This window comes from Trichinella spiralis (genome assembly GCF_000181795.1).
Source record: "Trichinella spiralis strain ISS 195 chromosome Unknown Scfld2, whole genome shotgun sequence".
Taxonomy (NCBI): Eukaryota; Metazoa; Nematoda; class Enoplea; order Trichinellida; family Trichinellidae; genus Trichinella; species Trichinella spiralis.
The window spans coordinates 680,206-701,646 of NW_003526941.1; the positions used below are offsets into that span (position 1 = coordinate 680,206).

General features: G+C 31.3%; 5 protein-coding genes across 5 annotated transcripts; 2 read left to right on the forward strand and 3 right to left on the reverse strand.

Moving 5' to 3' along the window:
- Positions 1-824: 824 nt before the first annotated feature.
- Positions 825-4,351, reverse strand: Tsp_02618 (zinc finger protein). The gene is made up of 9 exons (XM_003378896.1): positions 4,301-4,351; positions 3,642-3,857; positions 3,470-3,582; positions 2,618-3,235; positions 2,153-2,416; positions 1,774-1,929; positions 1,325-1,588; positions 1,039-1,262; positions 825-961 (listed from the first exon to the last, which is right to left on the reverse strand). The coding sequence occupies exons 1-9, from the start codon at positions 4,349-4,351 to the stop codon at positions 825-827; spliced, it is 2,043 nt and encodes a 680-aa protein (XP_003378944.1).
- A 53-nt stretch (positions 4,352-4,404) lies between these two features.
- Tsp_02619 (putative HECT-domain protein) lies at positions 4,405-10,536 on the forward strand. The gene is given in 27 exon segments (XM_003378897.1): positions 4,405-4,445; positions 4,962-5,200; positions 5,294-5,332; positions 5,550-5,712; positions 5,757-5,824; positions 6,035-6,224; positions 6,276-6,307; positions 6,432-6,523; positions 6,945-7,075; positions 7,126-7,261; positions 7,362-7,483; positions 7,677-7,794; positions 7,849-8,038; positions 8,105-8,154; positions 8,219-8,293; positions 8,353-8,409; positions 8,473-8,583; positions 8,717-8,743; positions 8,756-8,813; positions 9,016-9,111; positions 9,176-9,264; positions 9,349-9,504; positions 9,558-9,712; positions 9,778-9,844; positions 9,944-10,210; positions 10,281-10,436; positions 10,477-10,536. The coding sequence occupies 27 exon segments, from the start codon at positions 4,405-4,407 to the stop codon at positions 10,534-10,536; spliced, it is 2,985 nt and encodes a 994-aa protein (XP_003378945.1).
- Positions 10,537-10,897: 361 nt separating this feature from the next.
- On the reverse strand, positions 10,898-11,617 carry Tsp_02620 (conserved hypothetical protein). Its single transcript, XM_003378898.1, has 4 exons — positions 11,569-11,617; positions 11,388-11,491; positions 11,052-11,138; positions 10,898-11,002 (listed from the first exon to the last, which is right to left on the reverse strand). The coding sequence occupies exons 1-4, from the start codon at positions 11,615-11,617 to the stop codon at positions 10,898-10,900; spliced, it is 345 nt and encodes a 114-aa protein (XP_003378946.1).
- A 949-nt stretch (positions 11,618-12,566) lies between these two features.
- On the forward strand, positions 12,567-16,774 carry Tsp_02621 (hypothetical protein). Its single transcript, XM_003378899.1, has 6 exons — positions 12,567-12,617; positions 12,932-12,964; positions 13,249-13,287; positions 14,682-14,734; positions 16,200-16,313; positions 16,681-16,774. The coding sequence occupies exons 1-6, from the start codon at positions 12,567-12,569 to the stop codon at positions 16,772-16,774; spliced, it is 384 nt and encodes a 127-aa protein (XP_003378947.1).
- Positions 16,775-20,097: 3,323 nt separating this feature from the next.
- On the reverse strand, positions 20,098-20,846 carry Tsp_02622 (conserved hypothetical protein). Its single transcript, XM_003378900.1, is given in 4 exon segments — positions 20,098-20,147; positions 20,307-20,418; positions 20,433-20,467; positions 20,738-20,846. 4 exon segments carry the CDS (start codon positions 20,844-20,846, stop codon positions 20,098-20,100), a joined length of 306 nt encoding a protein of 101 aa, XP_003378948.1.
- Between the last annotated feature and the right edge of the window lie 595 nt (positions 20,847-21,441).

The window sequence follows — 21,441 nt, forward strand, 5'->3', positions numbered from 1 at the left end:
TAAATCAATATAATACTTTTTGAATAATTTTTTTTAATAATTATAATTATTTTAGTAATTCCACCTGTGAAGTTACTTTTTGATAAAAGTTTTTTTCTTCATTTCAATTCTTGTATTTTATTGAAAGCTTTTTATTTTAAAACTATGAAATACTAATTCATTTGATTCACAGTACAGCATAAACTAACTGAGAGAAGATATAACAGCTACTGGTTTTTATAACATTAAATGCTGATGCAAATTCAAAATTTGATTATGAAGATATTATGCACAACTTTGATTCCAAGCATGAAATTATCTGCTTTTCAGAATATACAATCAAAACTTGACAGGCTATTAATTATTCAAATCATGAAAACTTTGTTAAGCAACCTTAAAACATATAAATTACAGAACGATATTTCAGTTTCATTGAAAAGCATTTTAACATTATCTTCTTGAATGAATGCTGCATTCACAGTTATAAACATTTGTTGGTGTTTGTTTCAACCTCGTATTGCTCCACATTCATGGCAATGCTGGTTGCTGAAACATTGTTTTGAAACATCTGGGACGAATCTGCGATTATTTCACTGCCATTGAATTGCTTTAATGAACCATTATCATATTCGAAGTCTTGATTATAGCTGTAAAAAGCAAAACATAAATGAAACAGTTTATTCTCAGAATTTGTAGGAGGGAAAATTGATAGTGGTGTTATTTCTTACAATACAACAACAAAAATTAACATCTCTACCTAATTTGAGGTTGCACAATGTTCCAAAGAGGATGAAAAGTTTCATTTGCATATACCGCTTGTTGATTGTTTTGATAGTATGGATTTCCTAAAAGTGTAATAATAATTTCTTTAGATGAAAATTTAGCATGTTAAAGAACTGTAGACCTTCCGGCTGTGGGATAAACTGTTGATCGAACGTTTCATGCGGCTGATAATAGGCATAATTTGCATTGAAAGCATGATCTGAAAATGTATCACTTTATAAAATTGCAGAGAATGTGACATGTAGTGGTTCATTCTGTTGTGAATGGTATAATTACCGTTGATGTTGCCATGTGCACTGGCATTTTGTAAATTGTACTGTTCTCCAAACGTGTAGTGAAAAGGCTGCTCAGGAATGAACTGTTGTTCTGTTGTCATGTTTGGCGAAATTTGATGAAAATTTTTTGTCGTATTGTTTTCATAAATTCCATGAAAATTTGGTGAATACACAGTTTGGAATTCATCATTTAAATAGAGGGAACCATTTGGTTGCTCATAGAAACTGAAAGTTAAAAAGTTTATCATTTCTGTCTCTACAAAATTGTAATAATTGTTAATACTAACTTTTGAAAATGATTTACTGTTTCCTGTTTTGGCGTTGTATAATATTCACTTATTTTCTGAATGCTTTCACTGTTGGCAATTGTGGCAGTCTTTACAGTGTTTGTATTTACTTCATAATCTTCTGGTCTTATATCATAAAGAACTTCTATAGATGAAGCTAGCCATCTTTTATCTTCTTGTTTATTGCTTAGTGAAGTATTGTGATACTTTTGATTTTCTGCGTTGAAGCTATTTTGATACGTTATGTCCATATTTTCTTTTTTTCTGAAATAATTTTCATATGTGGAATATTTTTCCAAAGTTTCCTATTATCATTATAATTGATTGCAAAAGAATAAATTTAAAAATTAAATTAATTAAGGGAATTAAAGTTAAATTGACTTTTTAAATCATTGTGGATGTAGTTAAATATCTGATGTAATGGTTTGCTAATTGAATTGAATACAAACATTTCGATGTAGTTATTTATTGCTCTGTCCTGATGTGCTTCGTTTTCTGTACTGTATTGATGAACGTGTTCTTCTTTACTGACGCTGTCATAGGTGTATTGAGGAATGTGAGAATTGACTGGAATTGAAGTTCTGTACAACTGCTGGTGACTGTTTCTGAAACAGTTGTCATTGTTTTGAGCTTATGATAATCTTCATTTGTGGAGATATTACAAAGCTTCAGTAAAATATGTTGAGAATGTTTAAGTAATTTAAGTATTAAAAGTTGTTGTTGAATTTTTAAATCGACTTGCAATGTTATGAATTAAAATGTTTTAATTTGTTATTTTTTTAATGTTTGCCCTGTGATTTTATAACGTAAAATAAAAATAATGCATACCTTTCGAAGCTGCAATTTGTTTGAGCGCTTTGCTGAATTATATGGTTTCTCCAGTCTTTTCCACTACTTTTAATGTTGTTCCCATTGGCCACTGTTGGAAAGTTTTCTTTTTCCTCACCATTTGTTTCCCTTGGTTCGGTTTCATACAGAACTTCCATAGCTAAAGCTAGCAAATCTTTTTCTTCTTTTTCTTTGCCAACCAGAGAAGAAATGTGACGGTTGGACTGATTAGCTGGAAGTTCTGAACTTTCATTTGGATTTGTGCTGTAACAAGCGATGCTTTAAAAAATATTCAGCCTATTTATTAATGGAAGTATGAAAACCTATGTTTGAATTTTAAGTTATATCTTTAATTTTGATTTCATAAATTTTGTATGCTCATTTATCATTCAGTAGTCTTAAATGCTAGTGATTTGAAATGTTTAAGTTGAGATTGTTGGAAATAAATTAACAGTGAATGCATACCTTTTTAAGTAGCAATCATATTCATCGCATTGCTGTATTGAGTAGTATTTGCATGGTTTCATAATGCATGCTCCTTGATTATATGTCTTAAAAAAGTTTTTTCCTTCGTAGTTGAATTGCCCTGTTGTGGCGCCATAAAAGCTTTTATTTTCTGGAGCTGCTGTATTACTTTGGTCATATTCTTTTGTGATTATAAAAGGATGGGAATAATGATTTTGGTACATATAGTTGGTGCCGTTTTGAAATGGTCTCTTTGGATTTTGTCTATAATAATTTGCAGCATTAGAATTTATTTGCTCCAGTATAAGTGAGTGCAGTGAAATGTACCAAAAATTTAAATATGTCATTTGTTTTAAATAGTAAAGAACGTGTAAAATATACTTGGTATTAGCTGATCCATTTGCCAGTTGCGAGAAACATTCCTCTGTATTAGTATAGAATGCATTCGCTTCATTCATCCAGTATTTGTAATTTTTTGTGTTTTCATAATTATAGTTCTTTCTGAATGCACTTATTCCCGGTAGTTGACAATTAATTCTATCCTTTGCACCTTTATCGTACATATTAACAGTACCCTGCTGTTTGCCGCAGTTGTAGGGCAGAAGGTCTGGTAGATTTCTGCAATGAACAGTGATTAATATACAGGTACTCGATAAATTTCTTATATCTTAATATTTAAGTTTCCGTTAATCCTTTTTATACGTGCTTTATGTGTTATAATTTTTAAATAACATATCATGGAATATTTTATTAATATATAAATCCTGAAAAAACTGTTATAAATCCCTAGTGTAATTAATTGTTATTTTGACAGTTATAATGTTAGGTGCAATAAGATAAGTTGTTCTTTACTTTTCCATTATAGGATTTGGAATGTAGTTTTCTTTTTCTGCTTGTGCAGCAAGCTTCAATTGCTTCTTTTTGAAACGTACAACGTTTACGGTTCTTTCATAAAGTTGGCTAGCCTGGTAACAGGCAGTGTATTACTTTCATCAGAATTTTATTGATTTTATCTTTTACTCACCATTCCCGCTGTTATTTCTCCTTTCTTTTTGTGTACATTCAGATGCCATTTCAACGAGGCTTCCCACAAAAAGTCTGCTTTGCATAACATGCAAATGTAAAGCCGTTCGTTACTGTGAATTCGCATGTGGTTGTGATAGGCACCACGATTATTGTAGCACTTGTTGCATTTGCTGCATTGGAAAGGACGAATACCAAAGTGGATGTTTATGTGATCCTGAAATTATAATAAAATGCTTTAACTTTCACTTTCACTTCATCAATTCACTGCCTTATTTTCAGATTTGTATAATTATTCACATTGTACTGTAAAGGTGACAGGTGACAGGTTGAACATTTCAAAAAAAAGTATGTGTGGTTGTTTCTATTTGAATTCTTATCTGCATTAGTAAATGTTATGCAATAGCATATTTAAATACAACAGTTCCATGCACGTAATGATTCTAACCATATTACTGGTTTGAAAACGGTCTACAGTTTTTTAATTTGAATATAATTGATTTCTACTGAAAGGTTTTAATGTATTTTATTTCTTTATTTGCAATAATTATTTGATGGAAATTTAAGTTAACAATGATGAACTGAAAATAAATTTACATTTTTTTAAACGTGGTGTATGGTTAAAAATATTAAAATTAAATTTAGAATTCACTCTCTTACCGAAAACTGGACACGTCCTTTGAATTTCTTTCCACAGAAAGGGCATTCCATTATTGCAAGCGTTCAGGTGTTGGATTAAAGAAGAATAAACTGCAGTAGTTTCAATGGCGTACGCCATTTCATGCATTTTAAAGCTTATTTTAAAGTTATTTTAGTTTAAATTGTTTAAATGTTTCGTGTTTAAAATTTACTTTATTTTCAGTTGATTATTTCATACTGTATATTTTTCATAGTTACAGTTGCCATTGATTTGCAGCCATCTTTTTATATCATATACAATTGTACAATCGTACAATCAGAACTACAATCGTTTCTGCTTCTGTTTTAATTTTCTTTAAACCAGCAAACTTTGTATTTGTACTTTGTATTGTTTTACTGTAAATTGTTCAAGAAATTATTTAATAAACGATTAAATCAGTTAAGATAAAATTGAAGTCAATTAATTTAATAAAGTGATGATTAAATTTAACTATTACTGCTCAGGCATGCTTAATATTCATTCAATAATACCTATTTATTACTATTACGGTCGATACTGTATGTCTTGGTAGGTTGATTTTTTTAAAGTTATTTGTGATGTTTGCGATTTTTCAGTTTTCATGTGTTGTTTTTTTTGTCAGGAAAAATAAACTTCTTATATACGTGCTCATTGTAATTTTAGAAGTATGTCTTTGCTATGTTGTGGCAATACGTCAGATGGTCAGCTGGGACTTGGTGGAATTGCTGAAGAAAATGTTAGAAGTTTAACTCTTGTTGAGTCGACGAAGAATTTTCTGAAAATCCGTCAGATTGCATGCGGCCGACATCATTCTGTGATGCTTCTTGATGACGGCAGTGTTTTTTCTTGTGGAAACAATGATTTTTATCAACTTGGTCATGACGGTATAAAACGAAAGCCAAGTGAGCTATGCTTATATTTGAATTTGATTGTCTATGTTTCATTGTTTATTTTAATGTGCAGTTTTGATATTATTTGATTTTTATTTTTTTGAGATCTATATGAAAATTTACATTGGTATATAGATGTTAAGCGTTTTTCTTGTATTTCTGAATGTTTCATCTGTTTGTTGTAAAACATTAATTGTGAATTATAAAAATAAGTGTAAAGAATGAACTGTAAGTGAAACAAGTTAAATTTTGCTTAAAAATTATTCGTTTTGACGAAGACGGAAAATGCAGTTTTGTTTTGGCATTTTATGTTTTATAAGTGAGTGTAAGTAATTATAATGAAATTGTTTAGGACTTATAGAAAGCTTCGTTGGAATTCACGTTATCAGTGTGGCATGTGGCGATGCCCACTGTGTTGCTTTAACAAATGATGGCCATCTATTTTCTTGGGGTTCGAATGTGTATGGTCAGCTTGGTGTGGAACGGATGAATGTTGTAGCAAAAGCTCGATATCCTCGAATTCAGTAAGTGTTTTGCATTATGGGCTTGATAACATGTTCATTTTTAGGGAAATTAATTTGGCGAATATTGTTCAAATTGCGTGCGGTTCAAACCACAGTTTAGCTCTGGAATCCAGTAAGCAGCATTATTCATAGACTGTAACAGTTAAAATTTTTACTTTGTGTAAATTTTATTCATGCAACATTTTTTGAAAAGATAAAACTTGAAATCATATGAATGTTGTAAATTGCAGTAGCAGTAGTGTTTATAGGTTGGTTGTTCATGCACTTTTTGTTGTTAATGATTTTAATGTATTGTGTGCACTTATGTATTTTATCGTTTGAGCAGATGGGGTTCTCCACGCTTGGGGATTGAATGATCATGGTCAGCTCGGCATTGGAACACGAGAATCATTTATCGGACCAACCACGGTAAATAAACTGATGGGAATACCAATATGCCAATTGGCAGCCGGTGCATCCCATAGTTTGGTACTCACTCCAAGCGGTACCGTATTTGGATGGGGGAAAAATATGTATTTTTGACATAATTTCTGTTTAACAATTTTTCAACTAATATTGTTTAGGTTTGGTCAAATCGGTCAAAATGAGCAACGAGGTTAGTTTCTTTTTTGGCAGTGTAGTTTTACAGTTAGAAAATTATATTTTTTTTATTGATTAAATTATCTTCTGTTTATTTATACATGTACTGTATATTTGATAGAAAACTTTTATTTTGGTAGATATTCTCTATCCTTCTTTGGTGAAATTGCTTCGCACACAGAAGGTAATTCGACTAGCCTGTGGAGAAGATTTTTCTGTGGCTGTAACAGCGGTGATTTGTTTTTCTTTGCTTATTTGGGTGACATTATATAGGACAGGTAGTAAGGAAATTCGAAAAAGTAAATAGTATAGGCAGAATAAGTGTTAGATATTCGAAAGGGGGTACATGGAGTACTGTATTGTTTTAAAGATAATAAAGTTAACGTTTTCAGATGAAATATTCAAGAAAATGAATTATTAAATAATATACTACTGTTATACGATTTGTTCAGGTATCGCTTAGTTGTTGGATTAATTAACAACTGTAAATAATTAGAACTTAGAATATAATTTAAATAAGTAATGTTTTTTTCTTTAGTTTTCAGTTTTTAAACCTGCATTTAAGTTTAAATTTTTTAACTTGAAAGCATAAGACTTTTATCGAGAATTCTTTTCTTTTAGTTGTTTTTATATTATTTTACGTTTTCTATTAGACTGGAGGATTGTTTACTTTTGGAGCCGGAACATACGGACAGCTTGGTCACGGCAATCAAAATAGCGAGTTATTTCCGAAGCAAGTAATGGAATTGATGGGTTCCGTGGTTCTGGACGTTGCATGCGGAAGGTTTGTTCATTTTACGCTTAATAACTTTGCAATTGTAATACTTGATTTAGATGTCACACATTGGCGATAACAGAAAATAAATTATATGCATTTGGCCTGAACACTTCCGGACAGCTTGGTCTTCTTAATGTTAAGCACACTACTTCCATACCGTTGCCGATTCCTATAGAAAAGCAGCCACGTAAAGTTTTTGCAGGAGCAGATTTTTCATTTGTCCTCTGCTCAGAGCCAGTAATGTTTGTGAATAGATTTTTTTAAATATGCATGAAGAATGTTCATTTTACAGAATGGTGATGATGATGGTGGTGGTGATAACAAAGCGATCACGGTGCCATCTTTCCCTGTCAAACATTTGTCATTGAGTTTTGTCAGACACCTGATTAATGAGGAACCCGAACACTTATACGAGTGAGTTTTGCAAAGCTTAAACAAGCGTACCTAAGCGCATTCAATAAGCGCTTATTAAATTGACGATTGTTTTTAGTTTTGTTGAAACGGTGATGACTAGTCTTTGTTGTTTAAATGGTTCCTTTTTGCAGAGGTATTTACTTCGACCGACCTATTCAAGTGTGCATGTTATTAAAATTATTTGATTTTGCAGTGGCAATGACAGATTTGGAGTTACGGAGCGTCACAGCTGTATTAATATGGACGAAGCTATGGAAACGTTTTTGTTGTTATCTGACTATTGCACTGCCCATCCTAAAGTTGAATCGATAGTATAAATAAGTGAATATTAATATTATTTAATAATTGTATTGAACACTTTTCAGATGGTTCGGTCAGTTGAAGTTTCACTTATACCATCATTAAGAAGTTCGTTGATTGATATTGAATTTGCTCGTGTTTACCTGATCTTGCCTTGGTGTCATATATTTTCCTTCTCGAAGTACTATCGCAACATTGTCGTACCATTTACGCTTTGTCTATCTGATCAAAATTCCACCACTTGGGAGTTCCTTGGTATGTTAAATTGGATAGGGTAGTGGATTTTAGAAAATTTGATAATTTTATTGGTGTTAATTTTAGAATCGTGGTGGTCATGTCTGGCGGTCCGTCACTTGAACAGAATTTTGAAAGTGAACAGAATGCAGAATGCTTTTCCCATGAATTATTATGCATTTGTCATTTGCTGAATTTTAGGTTTTTAAGCAAATGGCTTGTTTTTTTATTGATAATTTGATGAATGAACATGGTTGGTATGGCCAAAATCGAAATGTAAGTTTGACTTGTACGTGAAATTTTTTTTCTGTTTATTTTTTTTCCTTGAACTCTAGTCATTTCCTGTCATTGCAATTAAATCAGCATTGGATGTTCTTTCTCATTTGAACAAGGTAATTGTTGTACTGTGTTAATTTTTGCTCCTAGCATTTTTCTTAGCGTATCGTTTCTATTAGGTGAATGTGAAAGTTCGGAAAATTCCGTTTTCAAGCTTTTACATTGATGATTTGGAAAAGAAAATTAATCTTCGCGATGATTTTTTGCAAACTATGAATGAAGACAAGCAGGTAGTATTAATTTTATTTTTTCTGCAAAATTTTATTATTGCTATTTAAATGTTAAATTATAAAATAAATAAATGCTTTTCGAAATGACCGGTGATGTTCATTTCCAATGTGTTTGATTCATTGATTTTTTCAGATAAACTGCTGGATAAGATTAGCTAAAGTTATTTTAAAGTTATTACTGTTAGAAAGCAGAAAAGCGTCTTATCATCTGCTTGTTCATATCAAAAGCAGTTGTTACTTTAAATTAAATTGCATTCATTATTTGAAAAAAATATTGCAAAATTTAAATTTTGCCGGGTTAATTTGAAAAAATGAGTGTAAAATAAGTTTGATAATTTGTATAATTGTTACCAGAAATTTTTTTTGCTCCGTTGCAAGTGAAATTAGCGATGTCAGTTCGATTGATAAAAATGAATTATTGTACGTTTGCAGTGTTCAAATCGGTTTCTGTTTTGCCATTATCCATTTATATTGAACGCGGTGGCGAAAAGTATTCTTTTTCAAGTCAACGTTGCTGTGGAAATGGTGGTAAAATAAAATTATATTTTTGCTTTGTTTGTTCCAGTTGTTTGGCGCATTTATGTATTTTTAGATCGCTCAAGTGAGGGAATATTTTTTCATAAGTGTTTCTCGAAACAACATCATCGAGGATACTTTCAAGCAGCTCATTGTTGCTACATCGTATGACTTGAAAAGACCATTAAAAGTTGGCGATATTTTTTATTGAAAACTTTTTGCATAGATCTTCTTGGTTTAAAATTCTAGGTGCAATTTGTTGGAGAAGATGCAGATGATTTGGGTGGTTTGAAGAAAGAATTCTTTATGCTTATTTTTCAAGAACTGTTCAATCCAAAATATGGCATGTTTGTCGAATACGAAGAGAGCCGATATACTTGGTTTGCGCATTACAATTTTGAAGAAGTATGAAATGGAATTCAAATTAAGGTTTATCTGAAAAAATATTTTCATTATAGCCACAAACTTATGAATACGTTGGAATCTTGTGTGGTATGACAATATATAACAATGTCATTGCAGCATTACCATTTCCTTTGGCTCTTTACAAAAAGTTGCTTAACGAACCGGTAACTTTGGAAGATCTGAAAGAACTGAGTCCAACAGAAGGGCGGTAAATTTTATTGATATAGGTGATCTTGGTGATTGATGATTATACTTTGAAATAACTATTTTCAGGTGCTTGGAAGAAATGTTGGATTACGACGACGATGACTTTGAATCTGTATTTGGTGTTAATTTTCAAGTATGTTCATCGTCCAGTAGCTTGGGCTGTACATTGGAATTGAATTTTGAAACAAAATGTTCTACAAATAAATATTAATATTTACTTTGTTATTTGAAGATATCGCTTCCATGTCTTGATAAAGTTGAAACCGTTGAATTGAAGCCTGGCGGTGCTGATATAAACGTAACAAAGGCGAATCGTCAAGAATATGTCGATTTGTATGTTGATTATAAGTTGAACCAAATGGTACTGCATCAATTTGAAGCATTTAAAAAAGGATTTAATCGAGTTGTCGCTGGTTGCATTATTCCAATGTTTCAACCCTTGGAATTGATGGAATGTATCATTGGAAACCAGCAGTACGACTGGGTAGCGTTTGAAAAAGTAAGTTGATGTCTGAATTATGGGTGTATTATTTTTAAGTAGTTGTTTGATCCCACTTCTTATTTCGTAGGGCACTCAGTATCGTGGAGAATACTGGAGGCAGGATCCAACAATTGTTTTATTTTGGGAAGTGTTTCATGAAATGTCTCTGGAGCAGAAGAAAAAATTTTTGCTGTTTGTAACTGGAAGCGATCGTGTTCCATTTCAAGGGATGGATCAAATAAAGGTAAGCTGTTGTCTATTCTGTTTCTTCAGTCTAACAGTAGAATGTGTATAAAGTTTACATGCCATGTAAGCGGATTGGTGAGAAGATAACTGTATCGTAAATGCATCGTATGCATGCGTGCATGTCCGCGTGAAATGCACAGCGAGCAGTTACCATTTTGGAAATTTTCATGTAAATCATCATATTCACGTTTACGAGTTTATTAAATAGTTAGTTAGTTGATTATTCGAGATGAAGGTTCTCACTGGGGTAAACAACGATTATTGTTTGTTGAAATAACAGTTGTAGGTGAAATTAGTAAAGTTGAAGCAACAACATTTTATTAAAAGCTAATCTTGTTTTTTATTCACATGGAAAATTTACTTTAGATCTTTTAATTGCGATGATTTTTTTTGTTTCGTTTTATGCATTTAGATGATTATTCAACCTTGCTTTGGCGGTGAAGAGTATTATCCGGTTGCTCATACCTGTTTCAACTTGATAGATTTGCCGAAGTACAAGAGCAAAGAAATTCTCGCCAAGAAATTATTAGAAGCAATTGAACACAACCAAGGTTTCACAGTTGTCTGAATTTATTTTGTGTATTTTTATTTCAGTTTGTGTTTATAAAAAGACGCTTTTACGCATCGTTTTATTGGCAATTTTATGACAACCTTGAAGAGGAATATCACAAATATATTTTCTAATCATTTGAAGTTGTATCTTTTATGAAAATAAATATATTTGGTATTCGATGAAAAATATTTCAAATATAAAATGTGATTTTTGTCGAAAAATGTACTTATTTTATTTGAAATGATGTACAAAATATGTAGATATTTACATATATAATATATACTGAATTTCTTATTTATTATTTCAACTACAACAATTCCATATTGAACTGCATGAAAATAGCATAGTGAAGCGCCACCAGAGCTCACTGCCTTACTTTACGCTAGACAAACATACGTATTTACAGGTCAGTAAAGCAACTTTATGATAATTTGATGGTGAACTATGCCGATGGCATTCAGCTGAAAGCACTTTGAGCCATTCAAATCCGCAGGCGGTTTCTTACATATAAAACGCTCTCTATTGTCGACATGCAGTTTATGTACAAGTATTCGCTAATGAAGAACGCTTCAATGACTGCGTCGCGTAATTTGCACATTTTGCAGCTTCACTGTAACGAATACCATATTCGTACTAGACAGAAAATGCGGTCACTGACATTAAACAGAAATTGGAAAATTTTGCTCCTCATCTCCGCCACACTCCATCACTAACGGCGTCTGTTTTCAAGTATGAATTATATTTATATATGTTGCCAGTTATTTCTTTATTTTATTTTTAATATATTACATTAAAGATGACCAGTTTTGCCATTTCTGTTAGCGGTTAATTGTGACTTTTGTGAATTGATAATAAAACTTCTTTCATCTATAATAACGTTTAACAAACCAACGACACGACAAATATTCAGCTAGAATTAACATTTGATACGTTTCAGAATTTCATAATTTTAATAAATGGAAAGTAAGCACTTAAGGACGAAACCTATAAAGTAAAAGTAGGAAGGACAACGCAGTTTTGGCGATATACTCAAAGGTATTTTTTCATTTCTGAATATTTCTTTAATCACAGTAAAAACATTTTGAAAGACACTGCTGACGAAGCCTCTGAGTTCTCCGATTTGAAATTATTAGGCATTTTCAAAAGTAGAACATAAATGAAAATTTGAATGTTACTTATTATTTCCTGCATTTCTTTGTGTTTATTACTGTAGAATCCACAGTTCATGGCAATCATTTCATGAAATTTAATGCCGTTTTTTCAGTTATTGATTTAATTAGCGTTAAATTAAGAATGAAAAATGCCTATTTGATTTTGTTTCATCAAGCACATTTTTATGTTTTCGTCAGTTTATGCTATTAATGAACTTCAAACTTTTATGTATGAAATAGAAGGATTTAATGAAATTGAAATGTTCGTGTTGTTTTCGTAACGTCAAAAGAATAGATTTTAGTGTAATTTCAGCGAAACATTTATATACCAATAAAACTTTGCATATAATGAAATGTAAACAAAGCCGTAATAACAGTCATCGTTTATTGAAATTGCTCGCTATATTTGTACAACAGCATTAGTATGTTGAAAGTTGTTTCAAAGAACGCTGTGGTGCAAACGAAACGTTGTACGGTTTAAATTTTCATTAATGTGTTCCAGTGAAACCGTGAATTGAATTTCAAACATTATACCTGCAGAACATTCGTTAATACCCGATTGTACCAACATATGCCTTGCATTTCTTACACTTGTTAGAAAACAATCATTTCATTGAATGCTATACTTTTTATCATCTTCATCAGTCATTCTCTACTTTATTCACACAAAATATGTAGCTATTTGAAATAATTTTCCACCTGCTTACAATGGTATAATACAGCTGATCAAAATCACCTTTAAAGCAGTAATTCACAACAGAAATTAAATCAAAATACAAGTTTGTTAAGGATTGGGACATTTACAAATATAAGCAACAGCAGGTTGGATTAAAATTGCATTTATATATGATTATTTTGACAAATTCTTCTTTTTCTAATGTATTCAATCATGGAAATAGCGTTAACAAAAATTTGAAACTTTTTGGATGCTGTAATATGAAACAAAATTCAGGAACAAATGTTATTTTAACAAGAACCTGTTTTTGTTCAAAATATTGTGAATTTTTTGATAAACTTTAATAAAATCGTTTTCTACTAATATCTTTTCAACTTTTTTATTTTATTTTTTTCCTTTCTTCATCATTAAAATTGTATTTTAGTTTCAGTTTTTCTATAATATCTCAAGAAATACGCAATTAACCAACGTGAGACCAACCTCATTGTTCTTTTTTAATTTTTTCCTACATTTTGACACAATTTTAGGAAAAAAATAGGATTTTCGAAAATTTCGAAATTTCATGGACTATAGACTTTGCTGTTTTCGCGTTTTTCGTGAAAAATATTTTTTCGAAATTTTGAATTCTTTTGATGAATATAGTTATTTATATATCGAAAGATTAGGGAGTTCTGCAAATCTGTTTGAACACAATTCCATACGTATGGAATAAATTGATTTTAAACTTAACAGTTTGTCGATTTTAATACACAGGAAAGTTGCTCATCAGTAACTTTCTTTAAACTGAACTGAACTCTGTGAGATTCAGCTAATGAACCATTCTTGGCATTCTAGTGCTATAATTTGTCCAAAAATGCATCCTTGTACAATATATTTCAGTTTTCAGCAAACCAATTTTCCGTTATTTTCAGCCTAATCCGATTAAGTTATCAAATGTTGTTTCAAAACTTGCTGAAATTTGATTTATTCGCTCAATATATGAACTTTTTTCTAATTTATCTGTTTATTATCATCAAATGAAACGAATTTCAAACGTTATTTCTCTTAGACGTCGAATATATTATTATTATTATTATTTATATTGTCTTAATGTATGCTTAGCAAATATTTGCTTTGTTTGAAAACTAATCATTTCATGAATTACAATGCTGTTCATGATTCTTATCATTACATTAGCATGTCATTGGTACTAAACCTGCGGCTATTTTGATTTATTCTCATTTTCAGCACTCCTTGAATTCCACATAACAAAATGAGCCTTACATATAGTATTTGTTTTGATAATAATTAGTTCGAAATGGAATAATCATAATTAGACTAACAACTGAAGATGAAACAATATCTCCGTGTACAGAATTGTTTCGAAACCGCTCAGATATTAACTTATAAGTTCAAAAACACTAAAAGCATGTTTCCACGAAATTCGAACGATCTGTTTCTTGCATAGTTGATTACCAACTACAATAATACGTAAACTATGGGTATATAAATTTTCATTAACATGTAATCGATGACTTTTTCAGAAATTTGATAGAATAGTTGGTTAGGGATTGTGACATTTACAAATATAAGCAACAGTATGTTGGATTAAAATTGCATTTATATATTATTATTTTGACTAATTCTTCTTTCTTTAGTGTATTCAATCAATGAAATAGCGTTAACAAAAATTTGAAACTTTTTGTATGCTGTAATATGGAAACAAAATTCAGGAACAATTGTTATTTAAACAAGAACCTGTTTCTGTTCAAAATATTGTGGATTTCTTGATAAACTTTAACAAAATAGTTTTCTACAAATATTTTTTCAACTTTTTTATTTTATTTTTTTTCCTTCATCATTAAAATTGTATTTTAGTTTCAGTTTTTCTACAATATCTCCAGAAACACGCAATCAACCAACGTGACACCAACCTCGTTGCTTTTTTAATTTTTTCTTACATTCTGACACTATTTTTGGAAAAAAATAGGATTTTCAAAAATTTCGAAATTTCGTGAGCTATAGACTTTGCTGTTTTCACGTTTTTAGGGAAAAATATTTTTTCGAAATTTTGAATTCTTTTGATGAATATAGCTATATGTCAATAAATTGGAGAGTTCTGCAAAGTCTGATTGAACACATTTCCATACTTCTGAAATAAACTGCTTTAAATTCGGCAGTTTGTTTATCTTGATTGATAGAATATTTACGCAACCGTAACTTTGCTTATATATACTTAATTTGCGGGAAATTTATTAAATGAAGCATTTTGCACTTTGCTTTAAAAATGATTAGCCTGTTTCAATATTTTTTTCGTATTGTTCAATCCATTATATTTGAAGTAATAAAGCTCACTTTCTTTGACAACTATATTAATTATTTTTCAAATACAAATGTATAATGCTATTGATGTTTTCAGAAATATTCAAATGGTATTTATGCTGTAATCAGAACATGAAAGTGAAGCGATTTAGCGATTTTTCTGTGTCGCATTTCGTTTTGTTAAAGGGGATATTTCACCTTTCATTTACTTTCTGCATTTCTTTATCACAAGCATGTATAGAATTTGAAATTTCCTTGTATTCTTTCTTGTTGATGATTTCAGCAAATCATATTTGTTTTTGTAATTGTGTTGTTTGTATCAATTGTTTATTTGTCACTTCTTTTAATTATATTTATTATTATGGTATTTTTAGTAATTGTGGTTCCTATTAATGGATTGAAGCTGAGCATTATTTCTATGCTAACTTTTCCTAAAATATATTATTAATTTTATTCAACACATGTATTTAACTGATATTATATTTTATAAGTTGATTTTTGGTGAAAACTGCTCATTACACTTTGAATATTGATTGTAAGGAAAACATGCAATACAATGTACTGCATGACAATACACTTTCACCCAGCTAAATTCTGTTAATTTAGAAGTTTTTGCAGATTGTGTTAGAAATATTTAGTCTTTCAGCTTTTCAGAATATTTCAGTGAAAGAAATTGACATCGTAAAGAAATATTACGGTATATTATGCATTTAAATAAAAAGCAAATGACGTTCGTCATTTAATTAAATTGTTCACCATATGCACGCTACCACGCTATTAGTGATATAAAATTAGCCTGTTCTTACCAGAGGCAAAGTAGTTTTCTATCTGCATAATTTATTTATTGTATTTACTATCAAGCACCACTTCAGAGCATTTCTATTATATTCAGTTATTTAGTGCTGGGCGACGGCTAGAAGCATGTGTTCAACTATAATCCCACACTTCATTACAATCTTTGAATTATGCTTGATAATATGTTGCCCTTACTTTTCTATGAATGCTATTTGGTTGACTTTTAAATATAGTGAGAGAACATTAATCGGCATCTGTATTAGTATTATTATTATTTCCTTTCAGATGCTTTACACAAACGTGTACCTATATTTGTTTTTATGTTGAGATGACCACAATAATATTATTCACTTTTAGCATTGTCATGATTTGGAAACAAATGCAACAAAAGAGTGGCATGTGAGAAATATAATTCCACTTTTGAAAGTCTTGTATTTTTAAAAGGTAAGTGATGCTTGAGAATGTATGCTGATGCTTTTGTGATATACGTTATTCTCATAACTTGACAAACATAATAAATGTGAACTTATAAGGGTTTATGCTAGCACTATTCACTTATAAATATTATTAGTAGTACATTACTTTTGATTTTTAAAGGTGCTTCAAACAAACAAAAGAAGCATAGTATACTTTTGCGTTCACCATTTTCACTTTCACAATTAACATACTATGAAATTGAATACTTCACACACGGGAGATCATAGTGAAGTAGAACTTGCAATCATTATACTATGGTGAGTACCACGCTAAATTTGCATGTTTTCAGAAATCAAAGATATGCATCACTAGATCGCATCGTAAATGAATGTGCATTAGTGCACGATGTAAAGTGTCAGGGTGCAAAATCTATAAATTTTTAATAATTTGCTTCTGTATTTTCTCCATGCATATAAGATAACAATATTGCCGGTTCCACACTGACTAAAGTGACAACCGTGATGCACAGTTTTCAGTACTTCAATCCAGCATGTGCATTAAATGAAATTACTAATTCATTATGCTTGCGTTTTAAGTAAATGTTATTTTTTGCCATTCTTCTGTTTTTTGCATTCATTTTTCTTTTCAAAGTGGTTGATCAAAGTCTGATTGAAATGTTCACTAAACAATCAGTTCCTTTAAAATAATGAATGAATTTTGCTGAATATTGCGACATTATTATCGTGCCAGTGCAGCCCCATTTACGTAAGACACTATTTTATACTTCTTTAATTTACGCCATAATATTATTTGTGATAGATAGTGGCTTTGATCTGTAACGTATTCAGGATTTTGTTGTTGTTCAGCAATTATTATAATCTTTGTTGTTAGCTCATTACATTGTTATACGTTTTCAAAGCATACATGCATTTCTAGGTCAGAAGAGTAACTTTATGCTAATGTGATGTTAAACACTGCCGTTGGCATTCTGCTACGTGCACTGTGTGCTATGCAAATACGGTACCAATGTTCCTTATATAAATTTCTGTTTATTGAGGGAACTCCATTATAGTATAAATGTTTGCTGCTGAAGGGCGGTCTAATTACTTACTGCATTGCGTTATTTGGTCATTTCGATGCTTCACTGCAACAATTACGTTGCGATTGCGACACTAAAAATATGAAGAAACCATGAACATCAGTTACAAAATGTATGACTCTACGTTTGCTTTATACGTCATCCCTGACAGGTCTGCTGACAGGTATGAATTTTTATATATTTGCTATTTTTCATACAATGTTTTCTTTCTTTCTCTTGGCAAACTGCCCTAAACATGCGCGCTTTTTAAGCTTTTCGAGTTGTTTGATTTTAGTCTTTTTGAATGGAAACTAGCGCGTTGTTTTTCAGTAATGATGTTCAACTAATATTCGAGACTTTATTACTGCCAAGCCATTATAAAATAGTACTAATGGTATATTTTGCTATAATTTTCAATAGTCCTTACAAATCCATTTGTAAAGTAGTACTCTGACATAGCAGTTGAACCCCTCCCGCATTATATTTACTGTCCACTGTAATGTTTATTGCTAAGGTAACATACTTGCCCAATTGTTTAAAGGAAATGTCTGTCACCGGGATGCTGCTGTCGCACAATCGCACCCCTAAATGCTTGTCACTGCTCAAATCGTGCACAAGATTGTTTCAGCATGACATACGAAAGCTGCTGTTAGTTAGAGAACATACTTTTATACCACCACCTTTCATACTTTCAGAATGGCAGTAACGTTCCCTTCATTTATGAAATGACTCCTTAAAGTTTCTATTATGTCATTTTACCGCCAATAGCACTGACTTATACAGATGCACCTATTTTCTGTCATTGAGAAAATAACTCAATGCCCATCAATGTTGTCAGTATTGATAAATGAAGCAACGCCTGAATATTATACGTGATGATTGAGTGGAAGAACGCATATGACAACTTCCACCTCCTCCATCCTTCAACTTCTAACTCATTCCTTCCTGCTATGCTGTCCCGCCCTCATTTCCTTTCTAATTATCCCCATCACTGATCCCTTAATAATGCTAAGCTGAACAGAGATCACATTCAACTGAAAATTCTGCCCACACCCTATTTACAGTTGAATGAACAGCACTTAGCTGTTTTTATCTCATATAAATCTAATTTCTCATAATTGCTGTCGACTAGCAATATAACCAAATCCAGGCTACTCCTGATTCTTTTGTTTTATTCTTTTCATGAAATGCAATACAGAATTGTCACCCGCATAAGTTTCTTGAAATCACTGCAAATCGCTCAGTTACTGAATTTTTGCGGTGAGAGTTTTTCTCACATTGTATAAAGCGCCCTGATGCAGTTCTCAACCAAGTTTGCAGTCTTGCTATAAATTATCATAAGGCGCAATCGAACGTGGAGGTGAGCTGTCAAGCGGCATACCCCCTGGAGCAGCCGCTTACCAACATTATGTCTACGCTGCGCACATGGTAACTTCTGTGCTGAGATAAACTGCATGTTACAATATTTCCTGTCAACTGTTTAATTTTCCATAAATCTGAAAAAGTATTTTATTTTCGCAACTATTTTCAGTGGGAGCTATTTAAAATTATAATTTTGATTAGAAGAAAAGCACTGATAAAATATAATTTATTGAATCACCTTGTACTTTGAAGCAACTAAATTCCACAACATGCATAAATACGCAGTGATAACATTTCCGTTTATTTTTAGTAATTTGCGATGCTTTATGTTAATAACTTTACGTTTCAGGTAATTTTAGGGAAAAAATTTGCATAACAATGCAATATTACGTAGTAATAGGAAGTGTGTAAATAAAAACGTAATAAATTTCATCGTCTCGTTTTATAATGTTGCTCATAATGTTTATTTTACTGCGCTATTAGTGATGGAAAATTAGGTTATTCTTCCTGAAGCAAAGTAAATAGTCATTTGCATAATTTACTTATTATACAATTGACTAAGCACATCGATTTTATTAGGTTATGCAGTTCACTGCAATGCTATCAAACTAGCACGTGGTCAATTATAATTGCGCTCTTCAACACCATCCATGAATAACTGGTAAGTTGGATTTGATATTTTGGTGGTGGCATGCTATGCATGTTAGTTTACTTATATGGTGAATGGAAACTGACGGGTTTCTTCTCTATTGTTGTTATTGCTAACTTTCAGGAACATCAGATGCTGAAGACGAAGAAGCATCTATTTCTGTTTATATTTAGAGATGACTGCATTAATATAATTCATTTTTAGAATTTACATTATTTTATTTTCATATCAATGAATATAAAAAATCCTATCATGAGAAGATGCTGCCACTATGCATCATAATTATTTTCATCTGCTGTTGATTTGCAATCTTGTTTATTCCCGTGAAATTTCAATAAAAATGATGGCCAACAAGCAGCTGCGCAAAATGATTATTTGCGAGATATTTAGATTGTAAGTTAGCAACGCCGTCAGCAGCAAGTCTGTTATTGTATTCGTACGTGCAACTTAATGTAAGTAATATTGTAGATTGGTTGCCTTTGATTTTAGAAAATTTGAAATTTGAATTTTACATTAGAAATTTATAAAATTTATTCCTATCTTTCCTATTTATAAAATGGATGGGTAAAAAGAGTAGGTGTAGGTACAAGAGTGTAGGTAAAAAATATTCTGTTTATATGACAAATTACCTATTAAATAATTTCAACTTTATTCTTTCTTTATTTCTGTTCTGTTTATTACGTTACGTGCGCTTTATATGAACTCAGGATGGCGGTTGAAGTGATACCTATGAGAAACAGCCATATTATAAAAAGTGATTGAAGCCGAATAACAGTGCATCACGATGATATTTGAATTTCATTCATTTTGTAATCCAATGCTTTATTTCGCTGTGTTATTAAGTTTCGATTTTTTAGTTTGACTATTGCTCTGTTCATGTTTCTACCGTGATCAGTCATGTATCTCAACAGTTCCGCTTTCTGGCTTTCTTCATCGTCACAGTAAGAATGAATTTTATGCACTTTGTTATAGCAATGGGTTGTGTCAGTGCTGTGGAACTATTTCTATAAACTTGAATATTTTTCTCTAATGGTGGTTCGGGTTTCCCTGAATGGATTGAAAAAATGTACAAAAATCTGTAAGTAATTGAGTATCTATAATCTGTTACTATTACTAATGTCTTCTAATTCTACTTATATCTGATCCTGCATGTTTCTTGTTATCGAATTAAATAGTGTACGTCAACGTAATTCGTTTTGGAATTCTAGTTGCTGTTGCCAGCATGGTATGTCACCTTTACCTTAATGCGTTCTAAATGTGCCATCACAAAAATAAGTACACATTTTGCCCATTATAGGAATGGATTACATCATCAACATCGAGTAGATGTACGTTCATACTCCTGCGTTAGTTTAAGTTGGCTTAATGGCGTTACCCAGTATTGCTCCAGAAATATGTGTGGCTTTGCTTGTCGCAGGAGTAACATATAATTAAATAATGATTGTAATAGTAGCATATATCGTGAATATAGTCGATTTGCACTTGTTTTCGGATACATCATACAAGTCTGGTAGTGCGTGTTGCCATCAGTGCGTTTGGTGAGTATTTTTGTAGAGTATTATGTGAGTAGGTAAGTTTTAGTATTTTGTAAGTAGAGATTTTGTTTTTTATTGATGAGTGATAGTGATCATTCACACTGCGGTGTTGCTTATCACATGCTTAGGATGTTTAATTGAAAATTTCAGCGCGTAGCTGTTGAGATGCTTNGCATCCTGAAAGACAAGGTGTTGTATGACTAGCAAGTATGTTTTTCTAAAAACTTTGTATACTTAGTAATTTAAGGAACAACAATGCACTGTTGTCTTTAATTTTTTATAATATGGCTGTTTTATATCAATTTTGCTAAACATGCNTTTACTTTTTCAGAACACTTGTTTTGCAAATATTTTCAGAATCAAATTACGTTTAGATATAGATGAATGAAATTGCTGCATTCTTTGGTAACTATCCATTACTGAACATGTGGTTTTTTTACAAAGATTCGTAATCACGTCGATAAATACGTCATTACCAAGCACTAC